This window comes from Pinus tabuliformis, chromosome J (assembly GCF_031772625.1).
Source record: "Pinus tabuliformis cultivar Carrire ecotype Pingquan chromosome J, CPIR1, whole genome shotgun sequence".
NCBI lineage: Eukaryota > Viridiplantae > Streptophyta > Pinopsida > Pinales > Pinaceae > Pinus > Pinus tabuliformis.
In genome coordinates this window covers 1,242,825,232-1,242,852,832 of record NC_142295.1, presented here as the reverse complement: position 1 = coordinate 1,242,852,832, position 27,601 = coordinate 1,242,825,232, and the positions used below count along the sequence as shown (strand labels likewise).

The window sequence follows — 27,601 nt, the reverse complement described above, 5'->3', positions numbered from 1 at the left end:
TGGTTGGTACAGAGGATGAAATTCAGGCTCTTATTGAGGACAGACATGTGGACAGTCATGTAACAATGATGTGGCATCTTGTGAACAGTTCTATGGACATTATTGTGGACATACATATGGAGGCCTGACTTGGTACTTAGGTTGTCACTCTGGTCAGTTTGTCTATGACTTGGACATTTATCCTGTTGACAATGATTCTATAAGGAAACAATTGTTGGGTGTTTCCCCACTGTGGGTTTTCCCAAGGTAAACTTGTGTTGTCTCTTTGTGCATTGTGATCTCTACTTTCTTTATACTTGCAGAATTGAATGTATAATTACTTGATGACGTAACTGAATGATGTGAATGTTAAAAAGAAAACATTTATGTCAGTAACAAATAATTATCATGATCAGAAATTCAACATTGTAATCAAATTTCAACATTTTCGTCCTGGGAAAGTGGTCCAATTGAGGAAATACATAAAACAACAGGATTTGATCCAGCTGATCAATCCCTCGTTGGTTTATATAGACCACCCTGTTGATTCATTCATTGGACACAACACATTGAGATGCCTCACTCGATTTTGTGTCATTGTATGGTGTGCCTTCTCCTTCTCCTTAGCCTTGCTTTTATAACTTCTTTTTGAGCTAAATCCCTAACCCTTATCTCCAAAGTGATTGGCAACCAAGATTAGATCTCCCCTCACTTGATATAAAGAGCTGAGATTAAAACATAATCACTAAAGTAATTAATTTTACTTTTCCTAAGTTTACTTTAGCTCAATAAGCCAACATAACAATTATGTTTTTTTAAGTTACATTAGCAACTTGCTCACACTTAAGCAAGTGTCTAACGAGAATTTAGGTGACCTTTGCACGCCTAGATACTTAGTGTTAAAAAAAGGCACCAAGGAGGTGTTTTTTAGTGCTTTAGCCTTTTTGCCTAAGAAAACACATTAAAATGCATTTTTAGTAAGTGACTTTATGAGTTATTATAGTCACTTTATGAGGTACTTTAGTACTATGTACTTTATGTTATTAAAGTCACTTTACGTTTTTAAAGTGACTTTATGTGAAAAAGGTACAAGGTACAACTTAATGTTATAAAATGACTACGGAGACTCACTAACGAGAGACACATGAGAAAGGTGGTCAAGTGAAGATTAGCTCTCCACCATTGATCTATGAGAGCTGAGAATTAATCTCAGCCATAGATCAAAAGGGTGAGGGTTTCTCCTCATAATGAGGAACTAAAAAGGGAAAAAGGAAAAGTGAGCTCACTCATTCTACATGTGAAGTGTTGAAGAGAAGAGGAGCAAGGAGGAAAAGAAGACATTGAAGCTGAGATAGCACAGTTAGCTGATGGAAGGGAAAATGCAGCAGAGAAAACAGATACAGCTCGAATTCCAAGGCAGAGTTGCTAATACAAAACTAGAGAGGATTCAGACTTCCTCAGCATGATTTTCAGGTGGCTGATGGCACAAAATCAAAACATTTTTCAAGGGGATTTTCTCTGCTTTAAATGAATTAGACTACTGTGATTTTTAGCAGAGATATTGGATCTGTGGCACGAGTTTTAAAGGCAGAGTTAGCAGTATTTCTGAGCATGCAGTTCGTGGAATAATTTCTAAGATCCAGCGCAGAAATCGAGAGTATTTACTATTGAGCAGAGGTGAGAAAATTGTGGAAATTACTGCAGACCTGTGACACATATTACTGGGAGAGATAGCTAGAATAGTGGTTCAACTTCTTGGTGGAGGAGGTGGTCTGATAGAAGCACACATTTCTGAGCAGCAGTTCGATTTCAAAGGGGACTGGCACATACTTCAAGGAAGAGATAAGTACTTGAAGTATATTAAATGCTGTGTAAAATTTCTCTAAGAATTAGCTAGTAAATCCTCCTCCTTATGACTGGTTTTCCCCTTGTGGGTTTTTCCAGCATCAAAGTTGACTAAAAATAAGTCTCATTTTAAGTGTGAATATTTGTCTATTTTCCTATTAGCTGAAAAGCAAAAAAAGTAGTAGTCTGTAATGTTTCTTTAAAATTTGCATTAAATTTATATATCAACTTAGCATGTGGGGTTGTGGGTATTGAACCATATGGAAAGTAAACTGAAACTGGGGAGGGCTACAAGGCCTATGTAAAGTACCTGTCCGAGCTACAAACGTCAACATCCTAGTGGGCCTAAATTTTTCCAAAGATCTATCAAATTCCATCTCCATCCACAGAGAGACATTGCATACTGGCGGCCTCTGAACTATGAAGATATTCCCTTTTAAGTTTTAAGTGTCGCAAGTGCCACGCTTACAACCACCTAAGAGCTGAATCGCATTGGCCTTTTTGTTGATTGGAGTAGAGAAGTAAGGCTTCTGTAACGAACGAAGTTCATTTACGCTTTGATACTAATGTAACAAACATAATTCATATACTAGTTAAGTAATCCAAAATAATTGGAATATGAAGACATCCAATGATGATGCGAATATATATATATATAGTGTATAAAAGAATTGATATGAGATATGATTGTTACAAATAAGGGCCCGCTTATATACGTAGGCAGGTGCCCCTTCATGAATAATCACGTCCTTAGAAACATGCCTCTTTGTTAACTAATTATTATTTAATTAACTATTACTACGATTATTATTTATTTATATTATTTTTATATAAATTATATTCATAACATTGTCTTCCTCTTTAGAAAGCTTTGTCCTCAAAGCTTATTGTCCAAATTATTGGATCTGGCACAGGAGGGTACAAGATCCGCAGATCTGGAAACGGATCCTGCATGGTGGAAACGGATCTCGTATTGAGGAAACAAATATTAGTAGAGTCATCATGGATGAGACACTCATTTTTGTACTTACTATTATGATTTATGATATTATCCTTTTCAGTGTTTCAGTCTTCATATTTACAATATATCTAATGATTCCAGTTCTAAATGTTGTGATTTATAAATGGATTTCATTTTTGAACTCTAAAAGTGTTTTTTTAATTTTAAAAATATTATTACATTTTTTGTACTTGACGTATCCTTGCCATATTCGGATCCTGAATATTCAAAAAACTAGTCGATCCAGATCCGTATCCATATCTGAATCCTAGTAACTTAGCTTATTGTTGGCATGGCATGTCATTTGTTTCTATTCGCATCTTTTAGAATTCTTTGAGTTGTCATCTTCGATGATACAATATGATAGGATCCACTGAGTGATAAACAAAATTGTTGAACTAAGAAGGGATCTAACCATCCTAAATCAATCTTTTGTGGAACTTTCCAATTATTTGATAGTTGGAATAAATTGTTATCATAAAACCAGATTTTACAGACTTTAGTGTTAGGCCTATTGTAGCATTCACAACTCACTTTAACAATGCATCTGCAAAAACATTTAATTCATGATAGATTTGAGAACAAAAAAAGTTTGCAATTATGCCCAATAGCTCCTTAACCCTCCTGACCAAATGATCAAAAGCCAAGTTTAAATCGCTACTCTGATCCAAAATCCAGTGGATCACAGGCTGAAAAACTTGGATTTTGTCCATTACAATCTCCACTTATAATAGGACAATCTCTACCTTTGCCTGGAACTAAACCCCAATGCAAATGAAAAAGATGAAGAATATTGTTCAGAAAGAAACAAAAGTTCTAGGGTTGCGGGGGACCACCCCACTCCCCTAACCCACTCCCAAAGCGCGCTCTGCTCGAAAGCGGATCAGGAACGACCTCGGGAGCGTGCTCCCTTAAAAAAAAATGCTGTCTGGTTTTTTAGGAGCAAACTAGGGAGCATTCACTCCCTAATCGCTCCCAGAGCTAATTTTTTAAGGGGTGACCGATCGCTCTCGACCGTTCCTACCTTAAAAAATTTGCTCCCCGTGGGAGAAAATGGCGGACCGCACATCAGGCAAGGGAGGGAGGGGAAGGACCAAAAGAAATAAAAGGACCTCCTCCCCTCCCATAATTCACCATTTGCATATTGAGAGAGCAAGAGAGGGCTTTTGGAATTGGAGCTTGAGTTGAGGAGGAAGATTGAGAGGATTGCTTGGGAGCTTGAGGAGTTTGAAAGGAGATTGGAGCTTGGGATTGAAGGCCAAATAGGTAGGATCTTGACTCTAATCTAGCATTTGTGTTTTTTATATGTTCATTGTTAAATGAAAATGATCTCTTCTCAATTTCTCGTTCCCATTCCTCCATTTTATTGTAGGCAAGAAACTATATCTCCACCAAAGTTCAAAGAAACAAAACTTCAAACATCATGGCTCTATGGCTTGGCATTCTCTTGATGTTGGTTCATTTTTTTGTTATTATGGTGTTGGAGAGTAGAAGGAGGGTTGATCATGATGAAGAAGATGAATAAGTGGGTAGTGGTGGATTTGAAAACCTTGGAGAGGAGGAGTACCTTGGTGAGGAGGAAGAGGAGAGTAGAGAAGATGAGGGCACAAAAATGAAAGCAAACCAAACCCCATTGTGGAATAATGTTTCTAGGCCTAAAGCAGGGAAAGGGGGATGGAAATAAACAAGTAGGAATCAAAAGTTGTGTAAGTGTGACAACACAACAAAGATCCAAATACATAAGAGAAGGGGAGGAAGCCCAATATAAATCTAAAAGATCAAAGGGTGACATTGAACATGATAGCCCACAATCGCATAGACAAGGAACTCCATCAACATCATCCCATGGCAGAGGATATGATGGCATAGGAACAAATGTTCCTTTAAGGCCTAGAACCATATCAAATTTCCTTGACGAAGGGTGTAGCAATGATTTGGATTCAAAAATTTATTGGTTTCTCTATGCATGTGGGATACCATTCAATGTTTTTCACTCACCTTATTGGCATGACATTGTTCCTGCTATTAATGATGCCCCCAAAGGATACAAATGCCCTGGGTATGACAGGGCTAGAACTGTGAGACTTGATCATGAAAAAACAAAAATAACACATGCTTTGGGTAAAATGACAAAGTCTTGGAATGAGCATGGGGTATCTGTTGTATCTGATGGATGGACAAATGTAAAAGGCAATCCATTGATAAGTGTTCTTGTTGTGTCTACCACTGGTGGAGTCTTCCTTTCAACATATGAATACTCAGAAAAGTTCAAGACCGCCATCAACATTGCAGAACCATTACTTCAAACAATTGAACGTATTGGCCCATACAATGTTATCCAAGTCATCACTGATAATGCTTCTAATTGTATGGCAACGAGAGCAATTATTACGGATAGATACCCCAACATATTTTGGTTTGGGTGTTTGATTCACACAATGAACCATGTGATGCATGATATTATTAAGAACAAACATCCTCAATACAAATGGATTGGTGATTTGTACAAGAGAGGCAAAAAAACGATAAAATTTATTACAAATCATAGCAATACCCATGGGCTTTTTTCCAGTCACTCAAGTTTGGAGTTGTTGAAGATTGTGAAGACTAGTTGCTAGCTATTACCTCACCTTCAGGCGCCTTTTGAAGGTAAGAGAGTCATTGGCTAGCATGGTATGAAGTCGACACTTGCAATTATTAAAGGACAGGGCTCCAATCGCTGTTGGCAAGCAAGGTTTTGAACAGGTGGAGGATACTGCTCTTGATGGTTTGTTTTGGGCACATGTGAGGGAAGTTTTACAATTCACCAAGCCCATTTATAACATGATTTGTTTTGCAAATACAGATGCACCAGTGATTGGGGAGGTGTATGACCAAATGAATAACATGTTGGGGCAGATAAAAGATAATGTTCAGGAAAAAGATCTCAACTTGAATGATATTATTCACAATTTTGTGTGTACATGGTGCAATAAACTTAATGTTCCACTACATGCCTTGGCGTATATCCTTATACCAAAATACTACTCTCTAGCTTAGTTGGAAAACTTGCATTTGGGGTGGGGTTAGGGCTAAACCGCATACAAATCTAGAGGTACAAGAGGGATATATGAAAGCATTAGACAAGTCGGTCCCTAATAGGGAGGAGTGACAAGTCGGTCCCTAATAGGGAGGAGTGTGTGCTAATCTGCATCTTGAATTAGGCAATTACTTCACTAGCATTGGAGTGTTTGGTTCTTTGAATGCAATGGAAGATAGCGACAAATTTGATGCTATCACATGGTGGGACGCATATGGCAGGCAAGGAGTTTTGCCAAAAATGGCAAAAAAAGTGCTCTCACAAGTTGTAAATACTTCTTTTACAGAGAGGTGTTGGAGCACCTACAGCGTCATCTATAACGTGAGAAGACACAGACTCAATGAAAATTGGGCAGAAAGCTTGGTTTATGTGCCCTACAACTTGAGGTTGTTGACTCATTATTATGATCGAGCTCGTGAGGATACATCATATACAACTTGGGACAACAACCCAAAGGAAGATAATTTGGAGGTTGATGCTCTACATCTAGAAGAATTGCAAATAGAAATTTTAAAAGATGATGATGAAGTAACACCGTCCATGCCACCCCCACCATCCAGTAGCAGTGCTTGAGTTCCAACATCTTTGCCTTCGTTACCGCCACCTCCATCTACATCCTCACATGGAGGGCATGTGGCTTCTGGTTCTAGTCGTTCAACTAAGCGGGAGGAGACTCGCAGTAGACCACCACTACCTTCTCAAAAATCAAACATTTGTCATGGCAAGAGGCCCAAGCATTAGCAGTAGATAAAGGATTTACTTATCTTTTCTAGTTTCTAGTAGTTTTTATAATTGTTGACTCGTTCATATTTATTATGATATTTTTTGTAAACAATATATGACAATTTAAGTTTGAAGTTTGAAGTTAGCAATTATAACTCATTAGTAATGAATTATGAATATATTATATGATGCTTCATGAAAGTTGAATGTTGAAACATGTTAAAATTGGCAACTAGGACCAAACTCCATGTGGGTCATCTTATTTATGGCAGCTGATATTTTTCTTGGATCCCTCTCATTGAGAGGTGTAGGATTGATCTAAAGTTCATCCGATTCCGATAAGTATTCATGGAGTTATGAATTTATTTGTGTTATAAGACAATTCGTCAAGGTCGGTCGGCAATCAAATAAACCCCACATGTGTGTGAGAAATGACTCTCAAGGAGATGACTTGAGAGTCATTTCTCACACACTTCTATCTTGATTTCTCTCTCCACTTGTCTTGGGTTTTAGTGGAAGAGAAATCTAGGAGTGGAAGAGGAAAAGAGGCAGCCCTAGACGCAGATGGAAGGCAGCCCTAGACGCAGACTAAAGGGTGCCCTAACGCAGACCTAAAGGCTGCCCTAAACGCTGGTCTAATCCAGCCCTAAACGCTGATCTAATTCAGCCCTAACGCAGTCCTATCATGCCCTAATCTATACGTTGTTCTGGAAGGGTTTGAGACAGCCCTTAGACGCAGCAAAAGGGATACCCTAACAGCAGTAAGGAGGCTCCCATTCGCTGCCCTAACCTGCCCTCATACACTGTCTAAAGGATGCCTAGCCGCAGTCCAAGCAGGGAGATCTAAGGCCTATACTCGCTGCCCTAATACGCAGTCCTATTCTGCCCTAGCCGCATGTTCTATCAAGCCCTAGCCACAGGTCTTCATGCCTTAGCCGCAGGTCTTGTCACCATAGATAGAGACTCTTTCTCTATCCTTAAAGAGGGCTCCTCAATGCAGCAAGGAGGCTTCCATACGCTGTTAAAGGAAGCCTCAAATGAGCCCTAGCTGCTGTCTTCTATACCACAGATACACTGTCATGAGGAGACCTTAATCCACTGTCATAATATCCACTGCAGTAAGATATATACGCTGGCCTAATGATAGGAACTAATGATGTCCTGTATTCTGCCCTAAGTCACTGCAATGGAAATCTAGCAGCCATGTCTAAAAACTGTTGTTCAGCCTGGATTATGTATGGTAACAGCTGTCTCTATATTGAGGGAGAAGCTGTATGTTTGAACCTGAACTATAGCCTAGCTGCTCTGCTAGGCTGCAAGCCATAGCAAGCAGCTAAGGCTGGTATATGCAGCATCATACAATGGTACAGCAATGTGACAACAATGGGACATGGTGCAGCATATGGTACCAGGTACAGCAAGGGACAGCAAGCAAGCAAGGTACAACAAGCATGCAAGGTACAGCAAGCAAGCAAGGAACAGCAAGCAAGCAACGGACAGCAAGCAAGGTGCAGCAAGCACATAGGGCAGTATGGAAACATGGTGCAGCAATGGCACATGATGCAGTGCAGTGATGGGTACAGTCATGATTCATGAAGCATGATGAGATGCAACATAGTGATGATGGGTGCAGCACGGTGAGGTGCAACATGATGACGAGGTGCAGCACAATGATAGGTGAAGGAGTCACCTTGGATAATCAGTTGAAGTAGCATGTCTTCAACTGAGTTCAGCGATCTCATGTATCATCTTCTTAGAGATGATCTATGCTCTTATTTAGATAAGTCAAAGAGTTGACTTCTGTTGTAAATGTACTATCTTTCTCTCTCTCTGCTGAACTATTGAAGAACATATAAGAAGAATTGATCAAGGGTTTGTCCCTGGCTAGCGCCACATATTGTGTCTTCTTGTCTTGGCTTGTCTTCTGCGATCTATGTTTATGTTCTATCTGCAATTTACTTTAATGCTGATATGACTGCTAATCTGGAAAAGATATTGAGCTAACTGTGAAAATTAAAATAAATTGCTCTAAGCATAGAACATACCTAAAATTAACAAAACATTTCATTTCATGTTAGATATTCTTTGTTGTAATGGCTAAAAGTACAACTTTAGTGATCAATGATGATAATTGTTATATATTGAATTTTGAGAGCTTGAAACTTTAAGATTGATGAATCATGAGACTCAATATGTTGTATGTTACTAACTTGTGGACGTAGTTGATGAGGATTATAACTTCTAGATGATTGATGTTATATGGTTCAATCCATATTTTTATGTTTTTAATATCTAATTCATCATTCTACATGCTTTTGTTGTCATATACGCATCAAAATATATAAAAATATATATTATATAAATATTCACTCCCGAACCAGGAGCTTTTGAAAATGTCGCTCCCTGCTCCCGCTTCTGCTCTCGCACCCAATTAACCTTGAACAGAACTCCACCAGCTCCACATTTCCATAGATTTACTATTGACACCCTACTGAAGAACCACCAAGGCCCAGACAGTGGAGATCACACAGCTGAGGGAATCTGAGAATAATGTAATGTCTGGTATACAAATCTTTTCCTGATGTTCTGTTCCCTGTTTCCTTCGATCAACAGACTTGGATCCTTGTAATCTTTGTTAATTAGAGGCGATTATAGGCCTAGTCTTTATCTTTAGTTTCTTGTTTGGAACTCAATTTGACCATATAGCTATAGAGCCAGTAGATTTTCAGTTAGAGTTATGGAGCTTTAAGATTTTCTTTTCTTAGACTTGTTTGTTTGGATTGGTTCGTTCCCATTTCAGGTTTTAACGTTTTTCAGACATCTTGATAAAAGTAATTTTGTCATTTCTACTTGAAATAAAGGAAATCCTTTTTCTTGGAAAAAGATTGATGTTGTTCAGCATAATATAATCATTCAATGAGATCTTCCTGTCCCTTGAATCTGTTGATAAAACATTCTTCTGTATGTACACACCAGATCTGATAATATGTCTTATTAAATCCAGATTTCCAGAATCCCACTCAGCTGAGTTCAAAGTATCAAGTTATTAATGTGTGCAATGATACTCACTGAGAGAAGCATGGAGCATAAGAATGTTCCAATAGCAACATCCCGTCCTGAATTGATGGGGCAACGCATAAGATACTCTGACATAAGTAGAACAGCAGGCGTCATAACAACATGCCGGAAATCAGAAGAAGGAAATATCAACGACCAAAGTCGCAGTAACAACAGTGTCTTCACAGATGGCCAGCTGCTGCTCTTGTCTGTATACAAAATTAAACAACCTTTGTTAATTCTCATAATATATAAGTGGAACTCTGCTGAATATATCTAATGTCAAACATGATTTGCATGATTCTATTCAGTAGTTGGAAAGCTGCAGCCTGCCTATAAGTAGAGAGAGAAGATCTCATAGACCTGGGTTCTTAAGATCCACAGACAACTGGTTCCGAATGCGTATTAGATGTTGCCGTGCACAAATGGCTGCAAAATATGGTATTTCAAAGCTGATCTCTATAAGGGGCCTCACAAATAAGTTGAGTTTATTTAATCTTAGTGGCTTTTCATCTCCAAGAACAGCAAAATACTGCACCAAAACACCATAGAATACCTGCACAGCATATGAAAGTTTTGGTTAGAAGTCGGAATATCTGACTGTTTCCATCCATGACACCTGCCATGTACAAAGGAGAATAATTTATCATCAACCACTATAAGTGCTGGTTTTACCATGCTACATAATTATTAACCATTAAATTATCAAAAATAAGAATGAGAAGAAATATCTGAGAAGGTAGAAAGATAGTTGGTTACATTGAATACCCACAGAAAAGAGAGGGAATTCTCTTACTTGCATTTTATGACGATTCTCTGCAGCCAAGCTAATAGCATTGCATGCTCGAATACGACAAATTGCTTCAACTATCTGATCATCCGACCGATTATCAAGCAAAGACCTTAACTCTCTCAAATTGCTTGGAGCATTAATAACATAGGGAAGAGTTTCAATTTTCTCAGCCGCAACTGTCATTTGAATAGTTGCATTCTTTTCCTTCGCTTTGTCTGACTTTTGATTTCTGAATTCTTTTTCCTTTTTATCTTTTAGCCTTTTCTTCAATGCCCCTTCACCTGATTCATCTAGCATCTCTCTTTGTTGTTTAATATCAATGTTATACTCATCATCGCTTTGCTCCCAGTCTTGCTCTATCAATCTTTCTCCTATGTCACTGTCATTTTCATCCTCGGTTTCCTCTGATGCAGAACTACCTTCATCAAATTCTCCATCCTCACTCTCCTCTTCTCTTCTTTCAAGAACTTCATCCACCCAGCCTTTCTTTTCTTGTTCTTCGTCTGAAAAGAATGAATCACCGAGATCATCACCGGAAATAAATTTCATCTTTTTTTCTGTTCTTCCCTTGAAATCATCCACATTGCCTTCATCATCATCTGAAACTTCGTTGTCAAGCATTCTTTTCTTACGCTTTTCCTGGAACATTTGGAAAATGTGCAGATGCATTTGTAAGCTCACAGCACTTTAAAGAAACTAAAAAGAAACCAACATATACAATTGACTATCCATGGCTCAATAATATGATTTATTGGTGCAACTAACATAGATAATTTATGTCAGCTTCAAAAATCAACTTTTAAAACTTGTTGGTAGCAAATCCATACCTCTAAGGCTTCCAGGCGAGCTCTGTCCTCTTTAGCAATCTCTTCAGGAGTTTTCGTCCTGTCAGAGGCATGTCCGCGCATGTCTAGAACCATCTCCTTGACAAGTTTGTCATAATCATCAGATTGCTCCTGTAAAACATAAAGTACACAGAAGCAAGAAGGATTGGACCTCAAGAATAGGGAATACAGAAAGAAAATGTGGATGAATATGTATGCGACAAGAAAATATATAGGATTGATACCTTCAAATAGTTAAGCCTAATAAAAAAATTTATTTTTATTTTTTTTAATCTCAAAGCAATAGCCACAATAAATGAGCCAGAGCAATAATACATTGAGCGAAAAATAACCAAGGTAATATGCTACAAAGTTTCAGAAACATGGATCATTGAAGTCATCGACAGTAGTACATTAGTTTTATAGTTTTGACCTAATTTCAACCACATATTTCCTATAGAAAATGAAATTACCAAAGTAACTCAATGTGATTCTAAAGTACAGTAAGTAATAACAACGAATGAGTGCCTAGAGCATCTCAGAGAACAAGAGATAAAGAAAGATCAAAATCAAAAACTTAATAGAGGTTGAAACCAAAGGAGTAAAAGAAAAATCAGAGACAAAAGATTAAGAAAATGAAATCAAATGGCATATTTCCGTGTACACTGTGCAGTCATGGGCTAATATACAACATCGTTATCATATGCAAGTTCCCCATGAAAGTACTTTCACTTGGAATTTTTATCCATAAAAAGTTTAACTTTCAAACAGAGTCAGATATATAAGCTTGAACAAAATAGGTATGCTGTTGGTTGCTACTTTGCATATTTAGACTGCAACAAATGATAGCGACAAAACTGTTATCTACAAGATGAGATATACAATATATGCTACACTTAGGAATGAATATTCATCTTTCTTGGACAAATGCACAAACATAAAGTTAATTATGAAACTATGCCTATTCATCTTTCTTGGACAAATGCACAAACATAAAGTTAATTATGAAACTATGCCTATTCATCTTTCTTGGACAAATGCACAAACATAAAGTTAATTATGAAACTATGCCTATTCATCTTTCTTGGACAAATGCACAAACATAAAGTTAATTATGAAACTATGCCTATTCATCTTTCTTGGACAAATGCACAAACATAAAGTTAATTATGAAACTATGCCTCACCTTTGCAAATACTGCTTTCTCCAGAATAGAAGAATTAGTATCAAATTCAATCCCTTTTGAACTCCCCTTGCCCAATAAAGCTTTCAGAGTCTCTTTCTTAGGCCGCATTAGAGAAAGCAAGCCCTCAGATTGAACCAACGATGTAAACTCTTTATCCAACTTCTCCTTGAGATTTTCATCATCATCCTTCTCTTTGGCTTTTTGAATCTGGTAATAATATGAATGGTTATTAATTTAGAAAAACATGCATCAAAACTGAACACTTCAGAAAGTTCAATATGGCATTTCAATTTATTACAAGTTAATTACATACAACATAGAAAGAGCAGCAATGATGGCAGATAACCAGAGCTGCAAGATTGAATGACAAAGAACTTACATGTACTTGATGATTATGACTATAACAAATAAAATCGCTATTTGGTATTAACATAATTTTCAACATTTCTCAACACTCAGAACAAGGATAGTCTTTTTTGTATAACCAAAAAACATGCTACAGCATACATCCTAAATATAGCTTAATGCAGACTTTTATGCTAGCACAACTGAGATAATACAATCAATTCCCCACTCTGATGTGGATGGCCACCATCTTTAAAGATAAAATTAAACATCAGAAGATGATTGTAGAAGAAAATTCAACATAAACAGCGACAATAATTTCATCACCATATACAAAAGAATTCACATAAAAACAAGTTACAACTTTACCTTGTACAGTTTGCTTTTAGCAATTATCTCCTCCATAACTTCTTTTTTGGATTTATGCTTCTGCATTAAAAACATTGATACACACTTAAATTAGAAGCAACCAAGTTAATATAAATTTTTAGTGAGGACAATAAATCATCTGAAATATATCATATAGCATAAAATATAATTATCAAGAGTATAGAGCAGAAATTATATACTATAAATAGCATCCCACTAAAACAGAGGATGTATGTTCATTGTTAACTTGCTTTGAGAATACAGATAAAAAATGTCAAGATATTCCAATAAAGTAACTGCTACTCTTTTTTCATCTCACGAAAAAGAAAGCATGCTAAGGGAAAAGTTCTGTCACTCCACATCATGAAAATCATTATAACTGAAGACCATTCTCAACAATTTTAAGATCGCTAATTAAACATTTCTAACATTATTGACTGAATTTTTAAATGGTGGAACTTAGCCCTGACAGCAACAGGAGTATTGATATGAATGCTTTTAACAGTTACCGAGTTTTATTGGAACATAGATTTATTAATCAGAAGAATGATTATCATGGCAACCAGTGCAAATGCCCATCTGCATCAATAATAAGTTGTCTGAATGATTGGAACTAAAGCAAGTATATTGCAAAATGGCCGACATACAATGAGGGATAACATGATGGCAAAATATCATAATCTAGATTATTTGATGTTTTATGATAGTAATTTTGATTTTTAACTAAAATGGTGAAATCCCGGAATATTGTTATGAATGAACATAAACGGATGACCAGGATTTACCATGACACAAGGATTTTACAATCCCTATCAATTAGTATAATAAGTAATCAATGAGATTTAGTTTAGCATGAACAATCTCTTGATGATCATGGGACTCAGAGTCCCAGAAATAGACTTTCTTCCGTATGCTATTACATTTCTCAAATATAAGGGCTACCCTTATTCTGTTCTTCAATTTTTTCACTTTTTGTTTTATAATTTACTGCCATGGAAACATTCAATCTTAGTTTCCTAAAAACACATCGATTAAAAATTGTTCAGGAATTAATAAGGCCTCCACTAACACATAATATAATTTGAAACAAGTAATATATTGTGAAATGTCTTTTAGCTATTTCTAGAAGCTAGTTTAAGCATGCAACATGTATGGGTCTGTTAGGATAATATTAAAACTCAAATAAATATATGTTCAAGGCTGGTATTGGATTGGCATTTATGTTTTTAATAAATATGAGAACGCAAGTAAATTGGAAGTTGGAACACATATTAGTCAGTTGCGTGGAATCCCTTACATATAGGTCTCAATAGCTTTCAAATACTTGTATAAATATGTATTCAGTGTTTGTAAATTTGATTCTACATTCTAATACAAACATTCTGATTATGCCACCTTCTTTCTGTGTGATACTGTCTCTAGTCAGACTAAACCTAACAGTGCTATTACAAAAGGAATGTCCTAAGCCTGCGTTCAAAATCACAGATCAAGATTTGGCCAGGCTGCTCAAGAAGAGAGAGTTAGGAAGCACAATCTATGTTGGAGGACCCATGGAGAGAGAAAAGGAAACTCTTAAAACATTTGACAGTTTGAATAAATTAAAGACCATAAGTAATTTAAAAAAAAAATGTGAAATGTAGAATTGACTCTTCAAAAGATAAGGGCCTTGTTGCCTCAAAATCTAGTAGCCCTTGTGAAAGGCCTCGCAAGGCAAGAGCCAGACCAAGACGTAACAATGAGGTGGATTGCTACAGTCAGCACTCCACCTCCTGCTCTTTAGTGGAATTTCACCACACGGGAGGCTCAAGGTGATATATCTGAAAAGCTAATGAAGGCACTTCTTCAATAGATAAAGGCACAAATCTCTAAGTCAAAGAACAACTTACCACAACAAAGCCTTAAAAGAAGCTTGATAACCTAGGGTTTCAAGGTGTAAATAAAGGTGTTACTAGGCATGCAAGCATAAAGAAATGGTTTGCTTAAATATGAACTCAACAAAAGGTGATGGCAAACCTTCAAATAAGCCCTAAGTTGAATCCTGTTTAGAATTAGGGTTTATTAGGGCACAAATTACCTAGGGTTGATGACATCAGCCTTGTTAGGGCAAATATCACCATGGAACAAGCTAGATTTTGATTTTATGAGGTCAATCAAGGTCAAAACAAGACTAAATGTCTCCAACAACTTTCTTCAAGTAACCCTAGTTGAATTCAGCCCTTGCCCTAGCCCTAGCAACTTGCTTTAAAGAGCTTAGGAAAATAGAAAAAGGACAAAAGATAAATATTTTGGTAAATTTTGACCACCACAAGCATCCCAATGCCTTTCCCTATTTGGGTGATGGAGTCTTAGGGGCTAAATTTAAGAGATCAAATTTATGCATGGGATAAGAAGGAAAACCCTGGCTTTCAATTACAAACTCTAACTATCTTTTTACGAGGGGAGAAATTAACTAGAAGAGAGATCTCTAGGAGGTCTTCTAGGGAATTCTAGGAAAACATATTTAACATGCAAGAATTTACCAAGATTTTCCAATAAAAATATGTATTTAGATAAGGAACAATAGAACAAACCTCGCAAACATTTATCACATGAAAAACCATTAACAATATGCAATTATACTCACAAATTTTACAAGGAATTGCCTTCTTTCAATCCCAAAAAGACATCTCCAATACATAAACTAGTCTCCAATAGCAATAGCTCCACAAAAGATCACATCTCCACAAGTAGTGAGTAGCAAAGGCTAAGTTGAGCTCTCTCTAAGGAGGCCAAAATCCACAAAAGTGATGATGAACAAAATGAATGGAATGATCCTCCTTTTATAGGAGGTCTATCACATCCATTAATCCAACTAAAAGCCCCTAAACAAGTTTGATTTTGAGTAGACATAAAGTAAATGGGTTACAAGCCAACCCAATAACTCAAAAAAATAAAATATGCCTTCATTTTCCCATACAAATGAGCCGTAAGGCCTCTCTAAGCATGGTGTCATGCCTTTTAGAGCTAAAAATGCTCCACAAGTGTAATACAAGCGCTAGATGTGCCTCCAAGTATCATGATCAGCCATAAACTGAGAAATGGTCCCCAAATCAAGCCTCAAAACATCTCCATGTGTCCAAAAGCCAACTCTGGGTAACCCTGTACCGTCTCCATGGGTTCCATCTAGACAACGTAGTGTACTCTCTCTCCAACGTTGGGGCTTCATAAGGTAATACAAGTCCTCTCTAATCATCTTGGGGATGATCATCATCATCTGGGCTCTGGATGAAGGCATGCCCATCAAGTATTGTCAAGGCCGTCTTGGGGGCATTCTAGGTCCATTGGGTACATCATCAAGAATCCTAAATGCCAAGCAAGATGAGCTCATCGTTCTAGCATCTAATGGTGCTATGGGGTATCAATCATTTGCCAAAATCATCAAAATGCCCAACGCTTTGTTGTAGAAGGGCAGTGTTGCATCTGCAAGGTCATCACGCTCTATGGAAGTGTAGTATGGCCTTGCCATCATGTGGAGTATGAATGGAATAGTGCACCCGCAAGGCCTCAGTTGCTCGGTGCAAAACCACGTAGCAAAACCTATTCAAACTCAAGTGAAAGCAACCATTCACTAGAGACAATAACGATATATGCATCAAAGTGGACCATACTTAATTGTCAAGGGCATAGTAATACTTCAAACCAAGATCCCTTCAAATATCTAACTAGACCAAGTCCCGTAAAAGTGTTCCCTACCTGTTTAGAGGTGGTTATCTAATCAACCCTATTAGGTGCTTCTAGCACCTAAGGGGAGGTGACATTTCCAAGGTCAACCCTTCAATTCACAGGTGTTAGTGAAAAAAGGTGGTAACGGAGGGGAATGGCCCCATGGCTAAGTGCCATAGCTAGGGGACCAGCTGATGGAGGTCCACATATTGAGTGTATAGATATAATGGAAGGAGCAATCGCCTAGGCATGAGTTACCACTTCCCTCGGCTAGCTTTTAATACCCCTCTGGTGCACCTTTTAATTATTTTTGATAATGCTTTTATATGGAGCAAACCTCAAGGGTCAAATCTTGCTTTTTATGATATAACATTTATTTACCCCTTTAAGATGAGGTGGTTTCTCGCTCATCAGGGTTGGGACATGCAAGGGTTCCTTATGATGAGATGGAGCATCAAGTGCTCAAGAACCGAGTGATGGCTAATGGGGGGGTAGAGCTCATGTTAGGATTTTGCCCACGCACTAATTATGTCTTGGACATCATTGGCATTTTACTTTTATTTTTCTTTTGTTGTGCCTATTGTATGCTTTTATCATTCTTGTAGCTACCTCAACCTCCAAGTCAAAGTTTGCCAGCCCTACTCAAGGACAAGGTTGCGGGGGAGCGGCTCCCCCCTCCTTCGGAACCCGCTCCCGGAGCGCACTCCCTTAGGGAGAGACTCGGGAGAAACCCCTGGGGCGTGCTCCTGAATTTCGGGAGCGACCCCAGGAGCGAAATTTTCACTCCCTAGCCTTTTTCACAACCAAAAAAAAACAAAAAATTAAAAAAAACATTCCAAATGCAATTTTTTTCAAAGAAACACATTTTTTGAGTGGGGCAGTCTAATGATCAAGCCTATGGCCCTAGTATTAATATGTGATTCAAGGTAATGTTAAATTCTTAAAAGTAAAAGTGATATTCTCCTTAATCTTCACTTTCATCCTTTTAAATTTTCAACATCACCATGAAATGATTCAGGATGTTTGAGAGTGGTTCCGACCACATTGGATTTCATATGGAGAAAGTAGACTTTTAGGTCTCATTCAAAATCCAGCAGACTTATCAGTTTTTTCCGGATTTCGGGATTGGGGGGATTACAATGTTTCCATTGGATTTTGTCATGTATTCGGGTATGGAACTCATACTTAATCAAGAGCACCAATCCCTCTATGTACCTTGATGTTAGTGACATTGGTTGTCGAACTCCTCTATCATGACCCTACTAAAAATGTACCCATCACTCAAACAAAATCTTGACTTGACATGCTATATTTTTTCTATCTTATGTTAATGCTTAACATGCTATGTTTTTTCTATCTTATGTTAATGCCAAGAGGGTGATATTAATGACAAAGATCCCTATACAGATCCAAAGGTAATGACAAAGATACCTCTGGATATTAATGCTTAGAGGGTGATATCAATGACAAAGACCTTGATTTTCCAACAAGACTCAAAAATTAGACATTTCTCATGGCAGCAAGAGGCCCAAGCATTAGCAATAGATACTAGCTTTACTTGTCTTTTCTAGTTTCTAGTAGTTTTTATAACAGTTGACTCTTTCATATTTATTATGATATTTTTTGGAAACAATATATGACAATTTAAGTTTGAAGTTTGAAGTTGGCAATTATAACTCATTGGTAATGAATTATGAATATGATGCTTCGTGAAAGCTGAAAGTTGTTTCATTTTATAACATTTCATTTCATGTTAGATATTCTTTGTTGTAATGATAACACTTAGCTTACAAGTACAACTTTGGTGATCAATGATGATAAATGTTATATATTGAATTTTGAAAGCTTGAAACTTTAAGTTTGATGAATCATGAGACTCAATATGTTGTATGTTACTAACTTGTGAACGTGGTTGATGAATATTATAACTTCTAGATGATTGATGTTATATGGTTCAATCTATGTTTTTATGCTTTTTATATCTAATTCATCATTGTACATGCTTTTGTTGACATATATGCATCAAAATATATATATTATATATATTATATAAAAATTTGCTTCCTGATTCGCTCCCAAACCAAGCGCTTCTGAAAATGTTGCTCTCACTCCCTATTTTCGCTCCCGCTCCCAAGTAACCTTGCTCAAGGATATGGATGTATGAGTGCCAAATCCCAATGAACCAATGACAGTTAACCCAAAGGATGGATGTGGTATCAAGGAAATGATGAAAGATGTAAAGTATGGAATGGTTATGGACACGCTACTTCAATCCAAGTTTCCCAAGTAGTGCCCCTCTTATAAGCCTAAGGCCTTAAGGGAGGTCCCATTGGACTAGGGCTAAAGACTAACCCCTTTGGTAAGGTGAGAGAACAAGTTTACAGTCACAATCAGTTAATCATCCAAATCAGCGCTTTATCCATGTTAAAATGTCCAAAACAAGTAAAAGCACTTGATTGCAAAATGGTTAAAGTACCTACCAAGTGGTAGCCCACCTTTGTTCAAGAAGAATGTTGGTTGATGAGAGGTGTATAACTAGTGCATATTGTTAAATTTTCTACAAGAGGAACAGTAGAAACCAATCTTCTGATCTGATAATTACTACCTAATGATCTTCATACAATTTATCTTACGCCATTGATATTATTGAGCAATTATACACAAAAAAAATCAACAGTAATGCAATAAAAATAGCAAGATCATAAAGAGACAACCATGCACAATAGAGACAACAAAATTTTCCCTAGGAAACCCGAACTTGGGAGAAAACCTAGCTACCTTTCTTTTAGGATAAATTATTCTTCAGCAAGGTTTACAATTCAAAATTGTCTAGAAATTTGTGCCAAAAACTAAGTCCAAACTTCAGTCCCTTCATCCTTTTTTCTGCTCCCACGTGTGCCTTTTATAGAAAAGAGATGATGAGTGAGTGAGTGATCAAATGAAGTGTCACATCATCTATATATATACAAGTCGAATGGGTGCATTTAACCCAAGGGAAACATCCTTTCATGGTGAGGCTAACTTGTCCCTTCTGGGCCTACATGAAACCCAAAAAGAAAATTTATTTTATTTTAATTTCCATACTTTTTCTAGGCCGACTTAAGAGGTATCTTGGCATCCGAGAATACTTCCCAATGCTACACAAAAATGAACACTCCCTCTTGTTGGAAAATGAAATATGGTAGCTATTAATCCAGATTTTCCTTATTCCTTAATACTTGCTTGTGAACTTTATTTATCTTTTTATGTTTTTGTATTATATATTTTCATCAAACAAATATCAAGATCAAAACAAAAAAAAACAGTGGACACAGATATTAGGCTCCAAGCTAGAGCAAAACCCATAAATCTATTTTCGTATAGAATCTGCTTCAAATGAGACAACAAAGACCCAAACCCTAGACCAAGTCCTCCTTCCAGCACCAAGTTAACCCTCCAAAGAGACCTTCTAGCTAGGTCAAGGTCAAACCAAGTTAGCCAGAAACAAATCCTTCTTATACTGCACCAGTCTTAGAATTCCAACCCCTCCTGCAAAAGAATCTCAAACATGCAGTCACTGTAGAAATTTCGGCCCCTACAACTACTCCAGAAACACGCACATGTGAGAGAAAGATGCCCAACACTTGTTTTCTATCATTTGCTACGGCTTTCTCTTTATTTCCTTGCCTTTTGACCTTCTTTCTTCGTCCTTCGATTACAAATCGAACTTGTGAGTGATGTGTCATAAATGAGTCGAAGTGCTTCTATTTATACTCTTTTGTGCTAGGGCCGACTTGTGCTAGGAGGCTTCCAAGACTTTCTAGACTCAAAAATAAATTATTTTTCAAGGTACATCTTGCCCAGAAGGGTCTTATAAACATGATGTTGACTCTCTTGACTAATGCCAATTAATCCTATCACCTAACAAATCCTAGAAGCATAAAGAACATGCTTTTACCTAGAATACCATCAATAAAAGGCATGAAACCCATGAACTTGTTCTTTTCTTCTTTTTGTTTATTACATAAGTTACATATTGAAACGAGTACAATAACAATTATGAAGAACAAAACTAGTTACATTTCCAACACCTCTTAGCGAAGGAGGTATTCTCCTTGGCTGCAACAATTTTTTCTTTAGTTGAAATTTCTCCTTCCTTGAGAAAATTTCATGAGCTTTTCATGTTGATGCATGTCTATAAGAGAACTCCATCTTGGAGTGGGTTGTTGGAAATAATGAGGAGGGTGAATCAATATTTCATTTAAAATTAGTTTACTTTTTACTTTTTAGAGCATAAACAAAAGAACAATAATCAACAACACATCACAAGAGCAATACACAACAAAATTTTAGGTGGAAACTCTTCCGGGAGAAAAATCACCAAATGCTTTTCTAATATTTTGTGAGTACAATAATGCTTCAGCTCCAATTGAAAGGGAACCCCCAACTCCCTAGTACTCTAGAAAAGCATTTAAGTTTATCAGGTAGCTCCATTTCTTAAAAGGATGCTCCTACACCCTGGTTTCACCAGCTCCAATTGGAAGGACGTGCCAACGCCCTAGATTTATCAGCTACAATTGATAGGATGCTCCAACACCCTGCAAGCCTCAACTTGCCCTAGCACCACCCTGCCACCCTTATGTGTTTTCAGGCTCCAACCTAAAGGAGACTTCACTCTCTCACCTGGCAGCACCCAACCACCCTGAAAATATAAAATGGAAGAATGAACTGTGGACTCCCATACTAGGGACAATAACCCACTTACAAAGTTATTTAGTGATAGCTCAACTTCAAAAACCAAACCCAAACTATTGATGTATCCCTCAGATGTACAATCAACTATCAAGCTTCTTCTTGTAAAGATTTCCTCAATCAAAACATACCTCTAATGTACTGAAGCAAAAAGTGCCACTATTGTGACTAAAGGTGCCTGAAGATGCTACTTGATCAAAGTAAACACTCTTTCTACAAAAACTGCCTTTTTCCCCTTAACTTGTCTTGAATCTGATCAAGAAACCACAAACTGTCAAGATTTCTTCTTTCTACTGCTGATGTTGATGCCTCTGCTCTTGTTTTCACTTCTGTAGATGAAGTCTTTTCATGAGGTCTGAATCTGATTAAGATCTTTTAACTGTTTTGACCAGATGTTAGAACTTGAAGGTTACTCTGAGTCAGTCCACAAATGAGTAATTCAATGAAACCTTTATGCCAAAACAAAATCCAACAACTTCAAAGCCAATTCATGTCAATTTAAGAGTTAGAACTATATTTCGAAATTGATGCCATAATACCCTTCCTATAGTTTGTAATACATTTATGAAGTACTCATATCAAAGCTCCACAAAGTGTCTCAAAAATCTCAGATGAATACTCAGTATCAAATTACCAAGGTATAATGCAACTATAGTCTGCAAGATGCTTCAAATATCCCCTCATATCCAACTGCCTTTTGTAATCAATGGGAGTTGCAAAATCGCTTCAGAGTTCGTCCCAGAATCCTCCACGAACTGAGACAAAAAGAATATGAGGCAGTGCCTTGGATCAAGGCCTTGATCACCCACAAGGATAGCAAGAGATCTTTGATTGCAGTCTTTTAACAGGTTCAGGTCATGCCTTGTTGCATAGGGTCGAACATGAGTTCAGAGAAGGCTGAATATGCAAGTTGGACGAATGGACTTCAAATACCTCAGCTTAAACACTAGAGCCAAATAATTATTAAACCCCAACTCAAGTCCTTCAGAGGGTCGAAAAAAAATAACAGAGCTACACCAATGAATCCTTGACTTTGCAACACAGACCTGTGCCCTAGCAAGGGCTGAAAATTTCAGATGTGACAGGGTCGAATGGCCTTAGACAAGGTATGAATAGTGTGGCTTAATCAACATGCATGGTCTTCAAAGGATCGCACATGTATCTTTCCAAAATCTGTCTCAGTATGGCACAAACTTGCCCTATCTCAGAAGGTTGAATACCCACAGCAAAAAGACAATACCCAGCAAAACCCTTAAACCAAGACAAACATAGAAAACCCCACACACTGCTTCAAATTTTCGACCAATCTTGAGATCTCCGAGACTACACAAGGCCATAGTTGTATCTCAGAAGATATGTCAATTCAAGTTGCATTTTGTTGGCAGACCAAACTTGTATTTATAGAGGTTGAGGATATTTCTAGAGGGGAGGTGAGCCGACCTTAAATAAATTTGAAATTTAAAAATAGTTTTTGGAGCCAAAAACCCCTCAACTATTTAGGCCACCTTCTAGATCAAATTTTGGATACTTTGTCCTTTCATAAATTCATCTTCGACTAGACCCATTTTATTTTTAATAAAAATAATTTGCTTGTGGCACACTTTTGGGGCTTCTTGACCAAGAATGGAGCTCCAATCTTCTAAGAGGCATAACTCCTCAACCGTGAGGAATTAGGAGATTTTCCACCTACCATCGGAATTGGCAAGATGAGAAGAATCAAATGACTATCATCCTGAAACCAAAAACACTATGCTTCTTTGTCAAATTCCATACCAAAGGTGAGCTTCTTTTGGCACTGCTTGGGTTGGCATCAATGACAACCATATTTCACCAATCTCCCCCTTTATCATTGATGGCAACACACGTACTCCCCCTGCGATCATGCTCCCCGTGACTCCATGCCTCTGATCTTCTTCCCTTGATTTCTCTCCCTTTGTGACATCAATGGCAAAGGGTGACTCCCCCTGACAAAATACCTGCTTCCTTCTTCTGAAAACATGCCTTTCTCTCCTTATCTACAAAGGTTGGATGGTATGCCTATCAATGTGAGGCTGGTAGAACCCCGATTTTCTGCTGAAGATACTCGAACGTCTCTCGTTATCTTCTACAAATATTCTTCTTCACTGAAGCACAATGGCAAAATTTGAGTGATCTTGCTCTCTAAACTAGCTAAGGTGTATATTCTCAACACTGAAACTAGCAACTAGACTTAGGGTTTCCTAAAACCCTAGACTCTTCTCCAAGAGCTCTCCAAAGTCTTTTTTTCACAAATGGAAAAAAGCTAGAATGAGGAGAGACTCCTCATTTTCCCCTTTTTATAACTTATTCGCCCCTTTTGCCACCTTTTTACCCTTTTATTTTTATAAAGTCACGTTATTGGTTTCCTCACTTTATAAATTAAAAGTGACTTTTCAATAGTCTAAGACATGTCCCTCCCTTTTACCGCTTCAGCATTTGTAATGTTTCTCCTAGGTGAATCATGTTCCCTTTGTTAAATTTTCCCTGCCTTAGACTACGAGAACGTTATTAGGCTAGCGGAACTCCCCCATATGCTTCCTAAGCAGTTGGGACATTACAATCCTCCCCTCCCAAGATTGCTTGTCCTCAAGCAACTTCAGCTCCAAATGCTTGTGCACCTGTTCACCCTCCTAAGTGGCATCTTCAACAAACAAATCCTTCCACTTTACCAAGTACTCCTTCACGGTCCTGCCAGTGTTTTAAAAATCAGTCGGCTTGAACTGTAAACAAGTCAAACCCACCGATTCATTGGCCGACCAGGTCAAACAGATAGAAAAACAGGGTTTATGCCTTCTTCACCCGAAATTCACAAAAATCTGTCCTAACCAGACAGTTTAGGATGGAACTGGCCAGTTTATGGTCAAACCGGTCGGTTCACTGCCAAGGCTGCGACGGACCCACATAATGCAATTTAGGAAGGTTCCAGGGTGTTTTGGAGGGAAAATAAGAGTTTTTATTCTCCAAAAACACCCTCTCCAAGCCTTTAAAAGGAGCTTAACCCTCTCATTTGTCTCACACATCTCATTTGGAGTTTTTGTGAGTTTGGGAGCTTGGAGAGTGTTGAGTTTTTGTTGGAGTAGTGGAACAGCAGAGAGTTTGACCTAAGTGTTGAAGAAAGTGTAACTAGGTTCGGTATTTACAAATGTAATTTTGATCTTTGTACTTGTCAAGAAAAAGAAACATTATTGTTGTAAATTATAAGAATGAGTTTCTTGCTCATTCCATAGGTCTAGGAAAGTCAAAAAGTCAAAGACATGTAAAGAGCTCTTCTTGAGCACATATGTAAAATTTATACAAGCTTAGAACAACCCTCCAAGACAAGAACAATCCTCCAAGACAACCACGAAGAAGTCTGCCTGCAAAACGATGAAGAAATTAGTTAAGTCGGTCTCAAAATATATATTGAAGAACAGTCATGTCGGCTCAGTTAAAGTGAAATATCTATTCATGAAATCAAGTCAGCTTACCCATAGGACAATAGCGTCTACGCAAAAGAGAGAGGGTATAACTCGAATTTCTCTGAGATTCTTCGTGGGTACAGCTACAAGATCTCGGACTATTAAAAAACAAGAGAATGATTTCGCAATCTCAGAAGGCATCAAGCTCTTCGGATGGATGACATAAAGACAATCTCAATGACTTCATTGTAAACTAAGTCTCGGTAAGCACAACAAAGTGTAGTATCTCTGCATACAATCTCGGTGGATACTCTATCTCGGTGAAGGAAGAGAATACATTGTCTCGGCATTCCTGTGATCATAGTTTCAATGCAATTACAATCTCAGCATTATCTCTGAGTCAACGCATAACTGATATAGTTTCTAACTTTCTATCTCAGCATAATTACAGTCTTGGATTAATCATGATCACAGCGTATTCGTTATGATGTAACTCAACTATGATACTCTATCTCGACGTAATAAACTGTCACAGCATACCTATAACAATGAAGATCTCAATACATGAATGAAACATAGCCAGAGACTCAGCATATACACTATGTATCAGCAAGTGTTCTGGATGATAGTGATCATAATTTCAGATGATCCTCAGGTCATAATCTTAACAAAGATCTCAATAAAGAAGAAGTAATGGCCTTGGTACTGCAGCAGTAATGGCAATCTCAGTAATGCAGTAAAGTTGACTTCAATGTTGCAACAGTAATGATGATCTCACAGCTAGAAGAGGATTGGTGTCTTGGTCTTGGAGTGGCCTGACAAGTCAAGGATTGTGGTCTTGGTATTCGTCAATTGGAATCACTCTAAGAAGAATTTTGTGCAGGTTTTCCTCTCCAAGAGGGAGAGGTTTTGGCCCTGGCAGCATGCCAACACCTTGTGTTCTTGTCTCTTTGTTTTTGGTAGCTATTTGATGAACTAAGAAGACACACTCTAATAATAACAAGTGAATACTATGAAGAAAAGTTAAAAACACCTCACAAATAGTTATCAAGCTAAGAAGAATCTCACTAACTATAACTGCCCTAGATTCTTCAACACTAAGTAGTAGTCATCATGCTTCCAAAAGTATGGGCTCATTGTGATATAATTGATGGCAAAATGATCTGAAAATATTGCCAAAAATTTATTGCAGGAGGGGGTATTAACAGGTTCAAGCAACACTTGGTTGGGATAGGAAGCCATGTAAAGCCATGTGGAGCACCAAATGAAGTAATAGGGCATATTAGGGCAAAATACCTTCAGAAGTTTGAGACTCAAGTCATTGAACCAATAGAGAAGTTTGTGACTCACGTAGTTGCAAAGTTTGGGAGTCAAGACTCGACCAACTGAGTTTGATCATGATGAGAAGTTTCAAGTGATAATGTTGATCACTAATATCATATATGTAGATTTGTAGTAGGCCAATGGCCCCATAGTTTGTAGGCTTTGTTTTTTAACTCTAAAGGCCATTTAGAGCCTCGTTTATTATATATTTTGTTGTTGATATGTATTGCACTTGGTGCCATTTTGATATATTCACCTTTACATGGTATATATATATATGAGCAAACTTTGCATATTTTGTCTCTATTGGTTTAAAATCATGGTTTTAAATCTTAAAAATAGTTTTTTTTCAATTAAAAATAATTATTTCATGTGTTTTTTTAAAATCGGTTCATTGAGATCTAACCAGTCCCAGTTTGATTGATTCCGATTTGAAACCTGGTTTATTATAGGTGGACTGGTTCGGTCACCGATTTCGGATTTTAAAACTATGGATCCTGCTCCTCAACTTTCGTTCCCTTGTCTCCAAAATTTCCTTTAGAACCAAGACGAGTTCCCCTTCTTCATCCAAGGGTGGAAGCTCGGTAGAAGTAACTACATGTTTCCCTAGAGCCTTTTTGAGGCAAGATACATGGAAGACGCTGTGAATTTTACAGCCTTCCGGAAGCTCTAGCTCGAGGGCACCTCCCCAATTCATCTCACAATCTTGTATGGCCCACGAAACCTGGGCTTCAATTTTTCTACCCCTTCATTTTCAACGATGACTACTAGTAGGGATGTAGACAAAGGTACACCATGTCCCCCACTTCAAATCTACGCTCTATCCTGTGCCTTTCTACGTAGAACTTTTGTTGGTTCTGAGCCATCTGCAAGTTGTCTTTGAGGACCCGTAGAATATCCTGGCTCTCCTGAACCCAATCTTTAGCTAAAGGGGCTCAACTATCTCCAAATATCTGGTCTACAAATGTTGGGGCATCATATCCATACAATGCTTTGAAGGGTGTCATTCCAATAGACATCTGGAAAGTGGTGTTGTAACAATGTTCTCCCAGATGCAACCACTTTACCCATGCTTTCTGTTGGCTAGATACAAAATCTCTGAGATAGCTCTCCAACCATTTGTTGACTATCTTGGTTTCTCCACCAGTCTATGGGTGGTAACTAATGCTTAATGTTAACTTTGTACCCACAAGTCTAAATAATTCCTACCATAATCCTCCCATAAATCT

At 37.6% G+C, this 27,601-nt stretch overlaps 1 protein-coding gene across 2 annotated transcripts in view; it reads right to left on the bottom strand.

The window, feature by feature from the left end:
* The window catches only part of LOC149231696 (uncharacterized), a 240,483-nt gene that overhangs the window by 31,359 nt on the left and 181,523 nt on the right, over positions 1 to 27,601 (bottom strand). For both annotated transcript variants that reach the window (XM_089379259.1, XM_089379258.1), the window contains exons 5-10: positions 13,201 to 13,260; positions 12,487 to 12,693; positions 11,304 to 11,432; positions 10,480 to 11,115; positions 10,047 to 10,239; positions 9,696 to 9,892 (exon numbers count right to left, since the gene is read on the bottom strand). In XM_089379259.1, coding sequence (XP_089235385.1) covers positions 9,696 to 9,892; positions 10,047 to 10,239; positions 10,480 to 11,115; positions 11,304 to 11,432; positions 12,487 to 12,693; positions 13,201 to 13,260 — 1,422 coding nt within the window. The remainder of the gene's footprint in view (positions 1 to 9,695; positions 9,893 to 10,046; positions 10,240 to 10,479; positions 11,116 to 11,303; positions 11,433 to 12,486; positions 12,694 to 13,200; positions 13,261 to 27,601) is intronic.